The sequence below is a fragment of the Petromyzon marinus genome, chromosome 54, assembly GCF_048934315.1.
Source record: "Petromyzon marinus isolate PM22_M1 ecotype Great Lakes invasive population chromosome 54, UKy_Petmar_22M1.pri1.0, whole genome shotgun sequence".
Classification (NCBI taxonomy): Eukaryota; Metazoa; Chordata; class Hyperoartia; order Petromyzontiformes; family Petromyzontidae; genus Petromyzon; species Petromyzon marinus.
This window is the reverse complement of record NC_133720.1, coordinates 4,093,989-4,109,699: the sequence shown is the minus strand read 5'-3', so window position 1 is coordinate 4,109,699 and position 15,711 is coordinate 4,093,989. Positions and strand designations below refer to the sequence as shown.

Below are 15,711 nucleotides of genomic sequence, written 5' to 3'. Positions count from 1 at the left end.
GGAACAACGTTGGGATAACCCTGGAACAACGTTGGGATTACCCTGGAACAACGTTGGGATTACCCTGGAACAACGTTGGGATTACCCTGGAACAACGTTGGGATTACCCTGGAACAACGTTGGGATAACCCTGGAACAACGTTGGGATTACCCTGGAACAACGTTGGGATTACCCTGAAACAACGTTGGGATTACCCTGGAACAACGTTGGGCCAACGCTCCGTGTCTACCAGGAAGACAGAAGCGACCACGATCTATAACGAGTGTGATTGGGGTTAGATCGTCACAGGTGTAGGTGCGATGACTTTTTTCTTGTTTTACGATGAACTCCTCCAGCACCCAGCAGAGTCAATCCAATAGAATTGTCACGTGGGGCAAATGCGCCAAATTGATGCACTTTTTTGTGTGCAAAACCTCTGAGGAATTGAGAAAAGCGATTGACATTTTGACAATTTGAAAACGAGGTGCTACTCTCCACCGCAAAGTAAGAACGAAAAGTGCTCATATATATTTGACTTCATTGAAATTCCACAATAGATATATTTTTGACGGTTAGATCGCGTAAATATGAATGTGCCGTTAAACCCATTATCAAAATAGGTATTACTTTTTAATTGCATTGTCATTCCTTAAAAAAAACACACACACACACACACAAATAACCAGTATTCTACATACTGTATATTTCCATTGTATTGTGCAGTCGTGTACCAGAATGGCGTGGGGAGGTCCTCATCCAGCAGTGGATTGACAAAAGGCCTGCTGCGCATGCCTGCGTGTTACTTGTGAACACGTTGCCCTTTTTAGCGTGAAATAAATATGTTGGTCTGCACGTGACGGTTATACAGATCAACAATGACTGCAGTCTACGCCTCTGCGGGTCAAATTCACACGACCATACAAATGGGGTGTCACAGTGGCCAGATGTTAACTACCTCGCCTGGTATACAGGAGGTCGTGCGTTCGATCCCGACCTTGACGCCTGCTGCTGTGTATTTGGAGTTTGCGTGCCTCTCTCTCTCTCCCCCCGTGGTCGCGTGGATTTTTCTCCAGGTCCTCCGGTTTTTCCCTCCCACATTATAGAATCAACATCACGCGTTTATAGCATTTGGCTTCGATACATGTCCACGTGATAAGGTACTAAGTTGAGCTACCATTTGTGATGGCCAGGTCGCTTCTGAAAAAGAGCTATAACAGCTCAGTGGGCCTTACCTGGTAAAATAAAAATTTCGTTTCGTAGTTTCAGTTTTAATTCACCACATTTCACTACACACACGCGGGATAGCCGTACTGCGTCACCGCGGAAACCGAGGACTGTATGACCACAGCAGTCTTGCCGTGGTTGTTTACCCAGTGAACGTGACAAGTTGGGCCAACGTTGGGCCCAACGGTTTCAAACCGCCGGGCAGTGACTTACCGAGGTCGTCTACGATGGGCCCCGCGCCCCCATATCCCATCGCTCCACCGGCCATCGTCTCCGCACCTCCAAAGTGGCCTGGTGGGAGAAAGGCCACAGCGCGGGGTGCAGTGGCAGCACGGGCCAGATTCACATGCTGAAGGGACAATGAATCGCGCGTCGTGCCGCGCGTTGGTCGGTCAAACCCATCACTCGCTTGGCAATTCACGCCGTTTCATTGGCGACGGAGGCAATGCCAACCCACGCGTTCACGAGAAATTGGACAGATTGGAAGGTTCACGAACGCGTGACCCCAGTAGCCCTCTGCGTTAATGTTGGGATGTGTGAATGAAGTAGAGGGGGGAGAGGTGGTGAGGGAATTGAGGGCAGAGGTGATGAGTGGGCAAATGCCAGGACTGCAAGTTCTCCACCCGAGAAACCGTGGGCCCTTTGTGACGGACTTGCCTCCATGACCCGCCACGAAACCACCGGCTCCTCCAGCCCCATCACCGGCTCCTCCAGCCCCATCACCGGCTCCTCCAGCCGCTCCACCGGCTCCTCCAGCCGCTCCACCGGCTCCTGCAGCGTCACCACCGGCTCCTGCAGCGTCACCACCGGCTCCTCCAGCGTCACCACCGGCTCCTCCAGCCGCTCCACCGGCTCCTGCAGCCGCTCCACCGGCTCCTCCAGCCCCATCACCGGTTCCTCCCGTCGCTCCACCGGCTCCTCCAGCTGCACCACCGGCTCCTCCCACCGCTCCACCGGCTCCTCCAGCGTCACCACCGGCTCCTCCAGCCACTCCACCGGCTCCTCCAACCGCTCCACCGGCTCCTCCAGCCACTCCACCGGCTCCTCCAACCGCACCATGACTCGTGTAATCGAGCGTCATCCCTCCCCCAACTCCGGCCGTGTCCGTCGCCATCCCTCCCTGCAGCTCTCCCGTGGAATCGCGCGCCACGTCCCCCGCTGTCCCGCCAACCCCAGCTGTCCCTGCTCCCCCACCTCCTCCAACTCCTCCTCCTGCTGCAGCTGCTGCTGCTGCTGCTGCTGCTCCAACAGACGCTGCGGCTTCGTTGGCCGCTGGAGAAGAGGCGGTGAGGTCAGCCGCGTGGCGATGGAAACAATCCGCGCCTCAGTGACGGCAGTGACGTGCCCGTTTACCAAAATCACGCGGGCTGTGCCCAGCCTCTCTAGATCTCGGAAGCTACGTAGGGATGAACACTGCGTGAGTCTGGATTGAAAACTCATTTCTTTACAAACTGCTTTTTTTTATCCGTCTTTAGTTTATTGTCCTTCCCCCGCCAGCACTGCGTCGCACGCTTTCAGTCGCGCTTCTGCGGCCGTCTGGAACGCTCTTCCTTCCGATGTTCGGAAGCCACTGGAGCTATGCTCTTAAACATCTCCATTTAAAACTCATTTCCTGAGCACTGCCTTTGTTGCGTTTAGTTTGTGTTGTCCTTCCCCCGCACCTCCGGTTAGCACGGTCGGCTACGTACGGTGCGAAAGAAGTTCAACATGCGTACGTACACGTGCTCGGATGGACGCCAGGTCGTCACAGCATTCGCGCCGCTGTGATTATGTTGTGAGCGGCAGAGGGCAGTGCAGACTAATCCATCGCTGTGCTGCGCCAATGCGTACGCTGTAGGCGCATGTCTATATCCCACTGCCTTTACTGACCGGCACTTGCCCCGGCCTCCCGTGTAGGTTACACGGGGGGGGGGGGGGCTTTTGCCTGCGATTCTCTTATGATGTCGCCAGGTTTGGTGGCACATTGCCAAGCTCACTGGCGCAAGGCTCTGAAGACAAATCGCGGCTCAGTCGAGGCCCTCTCACGGCGGAAGCTGTGCGGGCGCGTTTGAGCGCCGTCTAATTCCGACCGTGCACAAAGAGCATGGATTCCTGCAGTCACGAAAGCTTCAAATCAAGACTGCACAAAGCTCTTTTCCGATCTCTCCCCCCTCCACGCTCCCTCGCACAGACTGTAAGTCAACGTGCACTCAGTCATGGATTTAACACGCGGGCTTTCGCGAACCAATGTTATTCATGATAAACGTTACGAAAAATACGCGATCTAACCTAGATCAACTTGTATTGTGAACTCATTCATGGAGATGGCCAATCATCCAAAGATCGGAGATACAGAGCTCGGGCAATTGAATCATTTGGCGGGACCCCGGGGTCCCGCAAAAATCGGGTCAATAATAATTATTATTTTTCTTCAGTTCGCCCCACTACGTGATCCCGAAAGCAACGCGCCGCCCGCCCAGACTCGCACCAACAAGCGCCAGCAGCAGCAGCAGCAGGCGGCGATCAACACGATGGGCGCCACCCCACCGGCCAAACGCGAGCCCCGGGGGGCGTCCGCCGCAGTCGCGCGCGGCGACGACGCCCTCCGGTCAGCCGTCGATCCTCGGCTTCTTTGCCAAGGCGAGCCCCGCCGCCACGCCCCCAGGCAGTGAATTTAACGTGTTTATGTAATTTTTCAACTTTTTACGAAACTTAGTGCCCCGAGTAGCTCTCGACGAGGCCAATTGATTGACACTAGTTTTGTTGTCGGTAAGGCAGCAAGACTCGTGTCGCTACGCGGGTTTTCCCACCCCGGGGCAGTGATGGGACCCCGGGGTCCCGCCAATTGCTTCAAATTGTTAGCGGCGACTCTGGCTGCCTTGCTGCTCGCCTCGGGTTTCCTGAGCCTCGGTGCGAAATCAAATTCCACAGCCATTGTTTTTATCTCTTATATTTATATATCTGACGAATATATCCAATTATAATTGACCAAATGCCTCAAGCACGACCAATGCAATTCCTCAGATGCAGGACTTTAAATAAAGAAGCAACGCGTTCCAATGCGATTTACTTTTGCTTTTTTAAATTTTATTTTAACAGGTAAGGCCCACTGTGGTATAAAGCTCTTTTTTTTATCCACAAACGTTAGCTCAACGAAGTGGCTTTTCACGTGGAAATCCGTAGCAGCCAAATATTCGAAAAGCGTGACGTTGATTCTAAATGTGGAGGGAAAAACCGGAGGACCCCGAGAAAAATCCACGCGACCACGGCTAGAGAGACACGCAAACTCCAAATATACAGCAGGAGTCAGGGTCGGGATCAACAGCTGTGAACCCATACGGTTTACCCCGTAATCTTGTACCAGAGAAATTCAGTTTTCAGGTCCATACGGCGTACAGCCTCACTGGACATCTGTTGACAAAAAGAGCTTCACAGCTCATCGGATTCCTCCTCCAGTACAAATGAACATTCTGAAGTCCAATATCGCACGGCTCCGTCAGATTCCATTGCGAATGGGTGACGCGGTGGTCGACGAGGCTTGGGACTGACCTGGCCCCTGCGGTTCTTCAATTCCAAAACGGTCGATGCCGTCTCCTCCGAACGCCCACTCGGCTCCTGCCTGCTGGGCGTCTGGGCACCGAGGCATTCAGTTCAAATGTCGTCAGTTGGCCATTCGACGCGCCGGCTCGCACGCGACCGATCTGAACTCGCCGGATCTCCGGTTAGCACGGTTGGCAACGTACCGGTGCGAAAGAAGTTCAGCATACGTATGTACAGGGATTCCTCGGCTTACGAACTTTCAGAGATACGAACAAACCCGGTCCGTATGTCCGGTTGCCCGTTTGGACCGAGAGTCGCAAGCTGCGCAATAGATGGTGGCGGTGGCATCTACATCTGCAGAACGTGAAGAACCAGTGGCATCTACGTCTGCAGGAGATTATACAACTTTCAGCGTACACGACGCACAACACGTGTGGAATCGACAGGAGTAAAGTTGGACTTACGATCAAATCGATTTACGAACAGACCTCTGGCACCTAACTCGTTCGTAAGTGGAGGAGTCCCTGTACATTCATCTCGGAAGCCAAGCAAGAGTGTAGCCTAGATGGTGCTTGGATGGGTGACCATCATGCGCACAACGGGTTGTTAGTGGAGGGTGCAATATGGCCAATTTAACTCCCCCCCCATGACAATCTATGTATGGAGGCGTAGATTGATTGAGATGAATGGCATGAGTGGAATCAAAGTTCCAAAACACAGCAAGGCTTTTCTGGTTAAATAAATGGTATTTTAAAATATTAAATAAATATATTTTTTGTACACGGAGTATTTGGTTGTGAGCTTATGTTTTTTTTTAATGCACGCCATGGCGTTTTATTCGGCAATCGTGTGCCAAGGTCACGTGTCCACATTTGAAGAATTGCTCGCAAATTACTTTATTGGGAAGCACTTTGCATTTGCAGCACGCGACTGAAAAATGAACCCTCCTTAGTCATCTCTTGAAGGAGAGTCTTCGGGCTAACTGAGGGTTTCCTGGGGGGGAAACAAGCGTCGTTATTATAATCAGAATAATAAATAATGTAAAATCTCGGCATGGAGTCAAATTGCTCAGTCCACAGACGTTCGAGTTGACACGTGTGGGGGAATGATTTTTGTATCTGCTACAAAGCGGCCTTCTAAAAGATCCCGTGGCATCATTCCTAAGACCTTTGGTCAGAATGTGCCAGCATCTCAAAAAATCTTGTAGATGGACCGCAATTTGTACAAATCCGACTCGGCTCGGCAAAATAGCCAGTGGGGAAAAACCATCCGGACCGTGCTGGCCCTCTGCCGGCTCGATTCGGATATTGCAAGTAGAAAAGGTTTTACCCGTTCTGGCCATGATAACACAGTTTGTGTTAAGATATTAAAACACCAAACTTAAACCTTTTGCAAGTAATCATGTTTGCATTAACCACACATACTTGTGGTGAACATGCAAATAAAAAAAAAACATGCTCTGGTGGTATATGATGAATTGTCTTTGAAACTTATTGTTCCACACCAGAGACAGCTTTCTTTAGAGCCTCGTCTCACTCGCAGTGTTAGACCACAGGATGCCAAAAGGCGAACAGCACAAAGACAATGCCACTATCAGGGCATTGAGAGTTCGGGGTGTTTTTGTTTGCATGTTCACCACAAGTATGTGTGGTTAATGCAGGCATGATTACTTGCAAAAGGTTTAAGTTTGGTGTTTTAACATCTTAACACAAACTGTGTTATTATGGTCAAAAAGGGTAAAACCTGTTCTTATATACTGATACTGACAAACGGGAAGTGAAAAAAGGATCAACACGTTTTTGGGTTGCACCACGAGTTTGTTCGGCGGGATGTCCGACGTTTCGCTCCACGTGCTGGGGCCTTCTTCAGGCCGAGCGAAACGCCGGGCGTCACGGCGTTTAGCGTGCGGTGCAACCCGAAAGGACGCAACCAACAGTCGGGGAGCTGTCGAGGACAACCGTGGACAACGTGCAAAGCTTCTCACGCGCGGCGACAGTCATCGACAACCGGATGACGGACGCACCTCTGCTGTTTGACGGGGGCCCGTTGTTTGCGCCGTGCTGCGAGTCTGAGGCAAAGCACAAAGTGAATTAGCGAAGAGCACGCGACCCTGGGGAGTGCCGCGCGCGTGTAGGAGGTCACGGGGTTAACGAATGCCTCCTTGCGGCACGAACGTCGTTGGGTGTTGCGCTGCGCTAATTTTAAAGTGGGGACGATTTGTCAATTGCTTCATTGTAAGCGAATTATTGGAATCCCCTTTGAATATGTATTTCGGTACTATCTTCACGTAAAGAGATAGTATTACTCCTAAATATATATTTTATTTAGGTCTTCGTTGGTGAGAGATTTGGACGGATGAATGGTTATATTTCTTATGAGTTCCATGGTTTTGCAAAGGTTAGAGGCGCAATGCTAATCGACATTCGTTGTTGTTCTTTACCAGAATCTGATTGATAGTACGCGTGTGCTCAAATGGTAGAGAAACCTTTCTTAAAGCCTGCTTGCTGCTCTGATCGGTTGCCTCCAATTTGTTCATGAATCCGCGTTCCAATGATTTTCATGAACAATGAATACAGGCGCGATGAGAGGTCTGTCCTTCTCCAAGCCGGTGTTGTTGTTGTTGTTATCATCCGTTACGAGGCATTGAATATCTGTGTAAACATTCCTTGAACAGGTCTTGCTCAATTTAAAGCTTTCGTGACTGCAGGGATTCATCTTCTTGGTTCTGTCGGTAAAGTCACGTAGAATGGAAATACAATAATACAACTAAGACATAATAAAATAATTTTTATTTTTTATTTTATTATGCTTTATTTTATTTTTATTTGAGTATATTTTATTTTTTATTATTTTATTTCCATTCTGCGTGACTTTACCGAAAGAACCAAGAAGAGGTATGGCTGATTTTGTCCCAGCAGTTGCTTCCACCATCTCTCATGATGTCCGCAGTAACACCGTCCCCTCCAGGCGCTACCCCGTATACTCATATCGTAACGAGCAGAGTTGACGTCTTCCAGTGCAGCATTTGGGACTCCCCCCTCTACATACGAATGCTCGCCTCGCTCCTGGGCACGATGCATTTCCTTTTCTACTGAGATTTGCATAACATCCCCGCCAACTACTTTTATCGATAGTTGCACGTCAGTGTGCCATTGATCGATAGTTCAATATCAATGTGCAATGCGTCGATAGTTCAATATGAATGTGCCATTGATCGATAGTTCAATATCAATGTGCCATGCATCGATAGTTCAACGTCAATGTGCCATTTATCGATAGTTGCACGTCAGTGTGCCATTGATCGATAGTTCAATGTCAATGTGCCATTGATCGATAGTTGCACGTCAATTTTGCATTTATTGATAGTTCAATGTCAATGTGCCATTTATCGATAGCTTAGTTCAATGTCAATGCACCACTTATCGATAATGCAATGTCAATGTGGGCATCTTATTGAGGGCCTACTCCGTGTGGTGCTATCTTGGTGTGGTCTGGGACTATTTTTGCTGTCACTGTTCCTGCCTTACCCAATATTAACAAATCGGGCTTATATATAAGATGTATTTATTACGATTATTTATATTCAGTGACTTGTTTACCTTTACTCTTTGTATCTTTCGGTAAAGTCACGTAGGTAGAAAAAGTTAATAGATCACGACGTTTCGATCGCCACATAAGCAATCGTCTTCAGGTGGGAGACGGTTGCTTGTGTGGCGATCGAAACGTCGTGATCTATTATTAATTTTTCTACCTACGTGACTTTACCGAAAGAACCAAAGAGTATGGATTCCTGCAGTCACGAAAGCTTCAAATCAACATTGTTTACCTTTGTCTTTATTTTGCACTGCTATCGTCTTCATAGCTCATCGGATTCCTCCAGCACCAAATCAAGATTCTGATTCCGATCAAGATTCCATCTGTATCGTACAGCTAGGGTTCAGTGTCTCTCTCTCTCTCTCTGTGAAGGGTTCACATTTTTAAAGACAGCGGAGAGATTCCATCTGTATCGTACAGCTATGGTTCAATGTCTCTCTATCTCTCTCGCTGTGAAGGGTTCACATTTTTAAAGACAGCGGAGAGATCCCATTTGTATCGTACAGCTAGGGTTCAGTGTCTCTCTCTCTCTCTATCTCTCTCGCTGTGAAGGGTTCACATTTTTAAAGACAGCGGAGAGATCCCATTTGTATCGTACATCTAGGGTTCAGTGTCTCTCTCTATCTCTCTCGCTGTGAAAGGTTCACATTTTTAAAGACAGCGGAGAGATCCCATTTGTATTGTACAGCTAGGGTTCAGTGTCTCTCTCTCTCTATCTCTCTCGCTGTGAAGGGTTCACATTTTTAAAGACAGCGGAGAGATCCCATTTGTATCGTACAGCTAGGGTTCAGTGTCTCTCTCTATCTCTCTCGCTGTGAAGGGTTCACATTTTTAAAGACAGCGGAGAGATCCCATTTGTATTGTACAGCTAGGGTTCAGTGTCTCTCTCTCTCTATCTCTCTCGCTGTGAAGGGTTCACATTTTTAAAGACAGCGGAGAGATCCCATTTGTATCGTACAGCTAGGGTTCCGTGTCTCTCTCTCTATCTCTCTCGCTGTGAAGGGTTCACATTTTTAAAGACAGCGGAGAGAGTCCCAACGGCGATATCCGGAGCAATAGCGATCATATGAAATGGGCGTCAATAGCGTGACGGCTATCAGAGCACACTGTTCGTGTTACCTGGCTTATTATGCCTTATTCTTGGGTTCTTTCGATAAAGTCACGTAGAATTTTATTGTTTTATATTTTTATTATTTTATTGTTTCCCTTCTACGTGACTACCGAAAGAACCAATAATATGAATCCCTGCAGTCACGAAAGCTTTAAATCAAAATGTATTATGCCTTGTTAAGGAGAGGACTTTTAGCAGGAATAATAGTGGGGGGGGGGGGGGGGTGTTCGAAGATTCGAAGAAGTCGATCATTGATTTGCTTTTACGCGTAGAGACACACGTGGGAAATATGATGGTGGCTGAGTGGGGGGAGGGGGGCGAAAGTCGAAGCGGATTAGCGAAGAGCGGCGTGGAGTTGTCGTGCCAAGCGAGGGTCGTGGTGCGCCCCTCCCCCCCCCGTGCCCCCCAGAGTCTGCCGTGTGACGGGACTCACAGACGACGCCGCCTCTGTGCTCAGTAGACTCGGAAGACATGTGGCTGTCAAAGTCACTGGTCGAGTCGGGCTCCCTCGAATCTTCAGAAACGTGCAAAATACACAAGCAAAAAACAAAATACATTATTTGGGTCTTTCGGTAAAGTCACTTAGATAGGTACAAATGAATATAAAAATAATGAAATATAACATTGAAAAAACAACCTAGTTTTAATAAACTAATGAATAAAATCGATCACACGTGTTTTCGGGGTGGACGGGGGCCACCCAAGGCCATGATGTACCTTCCTCGGATGTGTCGATCGCGAATGGGGAACTCGAGGTGAAGAGCAGAGCCAGCAGAAGGAAGTTCGCGAGGCTGCTTGCACGCACGCAAGCACGATGGGGTACGGGAGGGGAACCCATTAGGCCAGCAAATCTTCACGACATTTTCAGAGATGGGGAGGGGGTGGTGGTGGTGGCCACTTTCGCCGATGAGACATCGTCTGTGTGAGCGCCGCCACGCGGTTGAAACCATTTGCGGGTTGGTGACAGCAGCACGATGATGATGATGATGCTGATGGGGGTTGCGTCAGGGGCCGCGCGAAAGGCCACCAGGGGACCCGCCAGTGACCCCCACACGGGGCTTGAAAAATGAAGAGCGCTGCATTGGCCGCTTGCTATCTTCATCTCTTCTAAAAAAAAAAAAAATCCACTTCGGCTACTTTCACGAAAAAAAATAATCTTTGTTCATTTCATTTACAGCTGTCGGTTTAGGGCCGTGTGGTTGTTGTGGGGTTTAAAAAAAAGAGAATAATCTCCGTTCATAAAAGTTGAAGGCGGTATAGTACTATAGTGATAGAGCAAGTGCAGAATCACAGAACCGGAATTGATCGCTTGAAAGCATTTAGCGCGGGGCCCTTGAAAGTGCGGGGCCCGTAGCTACTACATATGTAGTAGTAGCTACTACATATGTAGCCACTTGTGCTGCGAGGATAATCTGGAACTGCTTCACACGTGACCTCTTACCCAGCACGAGACGAGGGCAGCACTTACCCATCCACCCCGCTGCAGATGAGAAATGTTGAGCATATGGCAGTAAATAATCATTATACATGTATAAACATTATGCGTTTGAATTCTCAACGATGGCATTCGTTGAGGTTAAGCGGAAACAAAATAATTGCAACACAAAGTTTGTTTTGATTTAAAGCACTGCAGGGATTCATAATCTTGGTTCTTTCGGTAAAGTCACGTAGAAGGGAAACAATTGTATTGTTACCGAAAGAACCAAGAATATACACAGTTTGTTGAGTGTAGTCATTGGGTACCAGGCTGAGACCATCAAATCAGTACGTTTCAGAATAAGGTCGAACATTTGTTGACTGTAAATATTTATCTGGCAGGCCCTTCCAACTCCAAGGGCCATTACGCCCATGCTGGATGCATCTCAATTGACATTCTTTCACTTCGTTTATTAGAAGACGTGAGCTTGAGTTGGTGCGAATTGCGCAATAGAAAGCCGAGTTTATTGTTACAGTATTACTGCGTTGGGTGTCACAGTGACGAGATGTTAACTAACTCGCCTGGTGTACAGGAGGTCGCGGGTTCGATCCCGACCCGACGCCTGCTGCTGCTGTATATTTGGAGTTTGCGTGTCTTTCTCTCTCTCTCTCCGCGGTGGCGTTGATTTTTCTCCGGGTCCTCCGGTTTTTCCCTCCGCAATTAGAATCAACATCACGCGTTTAGAGTATTTGGCTGCTATGCATTTCCCACGTAATAATCCAATTCGTTGAGCTATCATTTTTGCCCAGGTCGATTCAGATAAAATAAATATACAGCTCAGTGGGGCCTACGTGGTAAAATAAAAAAAAAGTTTTTTCGTCGAACATTATTGTTAAAGTACGGGGCTGCAGTCTGCAATACGGATGGTTTTAAATTTTCATTTAAAGCTTTCGCGACTGTAGGGATTCATATTCTTGGTTCTTTCGGTAAAGTCACTTAGAAGGGAAACAATAAAATAATAAAAATATAAAACAATAAAATTCTCACGACGTTTCGACTGCAACACAAGCAATCATTCGAAACGTCGTGAGAACTTTATTGTTTTATATTTTTATTATTTTATTGTTTCCCTTCTACGTGACTTTACCGAAAGAGCCAAGAATATGAATACGGGTGGTGTTCGCGATGATGTCCACAAGAGGGCGGAAGCGGCCCAATTATTGAACGTCAACCAATCCTCCAATACAAACGAAACTATGCACAGCACTTTAAAGCTTTGCAAAGTATATCCCCAGTAAAGATTATACCAGTAAATATTATTACAAAACACGTACATCAATAATACTGTGGGCTAAAAACAAATGATACACATGAAAGGCGACGTGTCGGGAATTGCCCTCATTATTAGCGTGTGCTTTTACCTTATTCTCCGCATGATCGCCACACTTTTATTTCCCTGTATTTTAGATAAAATGTTGCGGGGTCCGTCTTATAATGCAGTAGCGGTCTCTGTGTGGTTTAGATCGCGTAAACATAAATGTGTCGTTAACCCTGCCACCACCCAACACAGCCAATTATGGAGTATTTGGCTGGTATAAATGTCCACGTGATAAGCCACTGCGTTGAGCTATCATTTGTGGCAGCCAGGTCGCTTCTGAAAAAAAACCCAGCAATATAGCTCAGTTGGGCCTTACCTGGTAGTATAAAACATGGTTTAGTTAAGTAAGGTTCGTCGCGAAAACAAAACGTCCCAAGTGAGATACATCCGGCAGGGGGCTTTGTGCCAATTAGTAGTTCACGTGACAACCCTCACTCATTGGCTGTGTCGGGTGGCGGTGGGTTAACGACACATTTATATTTACACGATTTAACCCCCCCCCCCCCCCACCAAAAAAAGCCTTTACCAGGATTTGTATGACGTTTTGAGGGAGTGTGGGGGTACACCTTCCTTTCCGGAACATCTCACAACCCAGAGAATTCGGTTGGTCATCATCATCATCCCTCTTATCGATATCGGCTCCGCTTCGGTAATAACCGAACAGCTGATCGGTGCACGCAACTGGCGGCCGCTGTGGTCATGCTCCGTGCCAGGCGATGCAAAGACGGTCCGCACTGCCGTGCAGCCTAATCTCAAGGGGTAAAGGCGCAGCCCTGCAATGTTCACTACTCTCGCGTAACTGTTGTTGGAAGGGCTTCCGCTAGACGGAGCTCTAGAAGGCCCCTCGAGGGCGGGTTTTTTTGGCCTCCTCTTCCACGCTGGGAAGAGGCGTTCGAAGAGGTGGGAGTAGCCCCCCCCCCCCCCCTACTTTACCCCACAAGACGGCCAATGGCATCGCAGCGCTTCTGCGGCCGTCTGGAACGTTCTCCCGATATTAGGAAGCCACTGGAGCTGTGCACTTTTCAATCATCGAGATTGACAAATTCATTCCTTGAAACCTGCTTGTTGTGTTTAGTTTGTTGTCCTTCCCCCGCACCTCCTATGAGCACGGTTTGCTACGTACGGTGCGAAATAAGTTCAACATACATACATACATTCACCCAGTGTGCATTGGTGCATGAGCTGCTTTCCAGTCATATACATATATATGTTTTCGTAATCTTTGGGCTTCCTCACAGCCTGATGGAGCGGTGAATCCTGAGAGGATTGTTGTTGTATCTATTGCAATCTGTATCTCTCCAGATCATGTATCTCTTGGGTGTCCTGATAGAAATCCCCGAAGATACTTTATATTCACACTGACGACAAGCTGGCAAAGCCAGGCATTAAAGGGAGCTTACTTTTCCAGGCCACCTGATACACACACAGAAACAGAATATTTGATATGTATTAATATCGGAGGAATCCGATGAGCTATAAAGCTCCTTTTCACGCGTTGGCGGACAACGTAATATATATTCTTGGTTATTTCGGTAAAGTCACGTAGAAGGGAAACAATAAAATAATAAAAATATAAAGCAACAATATTTGTATTATTTTATTGTTTCCCTTCTACGTGACTTTACCGAAAGAACCAAGAATATGAATCCCTGCAGTCACGAAAGCTTTCAATCGTAACGTAATATATATTTTTAAGATTCCATTGCCAAGCTCTGCTCAGTAACGACAGATTTGGGCGTTGGTTTTGGTAGGCCCTTGCGGTATAATAGTGATTGTGTTGTATTTTTCTGTTTAATTAATTTTTTTAATGTGTGAAGCATCCTCGGATTTATGGACTAACGGGACGAAATATTTCCCCGGCGCGGCAATACGTAACCCGACGACTCCCATACAAAATGTAACAGCGCACGCCTAACAAAGGTCAGGCAGGTCCTTCCTCGCCAGCAATAATGCACCGCAATTGGCTCTCAACCTCGTTAAATAAACAGCGCTGGATAGATGTTGACGGCGGTGACGGTGGCTGGCGGCGATGCAATAGCATCAGCGACCTTCATATTACAGCGAAGCATTACTACGCTGCTCCAGACCCAGGTTGCTATCTGGGCTCGACCAAAAGAATAAGTAATATTAAAAAAAAACTTTTTTTTAAACCACGCTTTTGTGAAATGTACTCTACGAGTAATGGCAGAACTCCACGACTCCAGGAAGTGGCCCCGAAGCTTGCCACAACGTCAGTTCACCGTGGACAATTAGACCAAAGCCGAAACATAACATGTAAAAAAGGAATGTTCAAACTTTTATTTATTTATTTTTATGATATAATATAGTAGTGTCATCAGTATGACATAAGTATACCGAGTTTGCAGTCGATTGCACATTGGGAAGTGGGTTAAAATTGAGTTACAAGGTTTGAGGAGACAACGACGACAACAACAACAGACAGAGTGAGTTAAATGAAAGCGTGTCAAAAGAGAAGAAGCAGCAGCAGCAGCAACCCGAATCTTCGGTCACTGGCTGTGACGCTGGCGAATAGCTCCGTGCGACGCTGACAGCCAGGCGATGACTCTGCTGATGTGGCACTTGGCACGTTTGCACGCTTAGCAAAATGCGCCGGGTTCATTTAAGACATACGGGAGTTTTATATTTACACTGTGCACCGGGAGGGCAGCTCGCAACATCACGTCCTGTCGCACGAATGTCGCTGCCCCCTTGTGAACAACGCGTAAACGCGGAGAGCGGGCAAATGGTTCTGAAGATTGGGAGACTTTTCACCGACGTGGTCATGTCATGCTTGACGTTGCAGGGCTCTCTTGTGCACACGGCGTATACTCGTGAGTAGGAATATGTCACGTAGAAGGGAAACAATAAAATGATAAAAGTATAAAACAATAAAATTCTCACGACGTTTCGACTGCAACACCAGCAATCATCATCAGGTGTGAAAACAACAGCAAGAAAATTTGAAAAAAGTGGCGGGTTTTTTAATGTTAGCACCACGGAGAGCGATTTGACAGTTTGCTCAGATGGACGAGTCCATCTATGTTCGGAAAAGAGGAGGGGGGGGGGGCGAAAAATAATGGATGCAGTCTGAAAGCCACCTTAAGCGTGATCAATCAATTAAGACCCGAAATGGTTTATCAAATCCTTCCAATAATTGCTAAGCCAGAATCCATCTTCTCGGTTGAAATTGTCTCTGTGTTTGTATATGTGGATAGCCTCATGAATGAATCTCTCATGGTAGCCAGATGGCTTGCAAATAACCTCTGTCTTGGAGAAGTCAATGTCATTGACCTCTGTCTTGGATTTTTTGGGGTTAGATTGTGTAAATATAATTGCATCGTTAAAGTCGCCACCACCCGACACAGCCAGTTAGTAAGGTTTGCCACGTAAACAGAACATGGAAATTCGTTACTATGATAAGAGGTTTTTTCCACTTTTTTATGGCAACTAAATAGGTGTTAAGATGTTAAAACACCAAACTGAAACCT

General features: G+C 47.4%; 1 protein-coding gene across 4 annotated transcripts in view; it reads right to left on the bottom strand.

Moving 5' to 3' along the window:
• Positions 1–15,711, bottom strand: part of LOC116954179 (uncharacterized) — a 73,481-nt gene that overhangs the window by 40,804 nt on the left and 16,966 nt on the right. For all 4 annotated transcript variants that reach the window (XM_032974669.2, XM_032974672.2, XM_032974670.2 and 1 more), the window contains exons 2-7: positions 10,146–10,219; positions 9,862–9,942; positions 6,747–6,791; positions 4,733–4,813; positions 1,862–2,476; positions 1,418–1,495 (exon numbers count right to left, since the gene is read on the bottom strand). In XM_032974669.2, the coding sequence (XP_032830560.2) occupies positions 1,418–1,495; positions 1,862–2,476; positions 4,733–4,813; positions 6,747–6,791; positions 9,862–9,942; positions 10,146–10,219 (974 nt within the window). The remainder of the gene's footprint in view (positions 1–1,417; positions 1,496–1,861; positions 2,477–4,732; positions 4,814–6,746; positions 6,792–9,861; positions 9,943–10,145; positions 10,220–15,711) is intronic.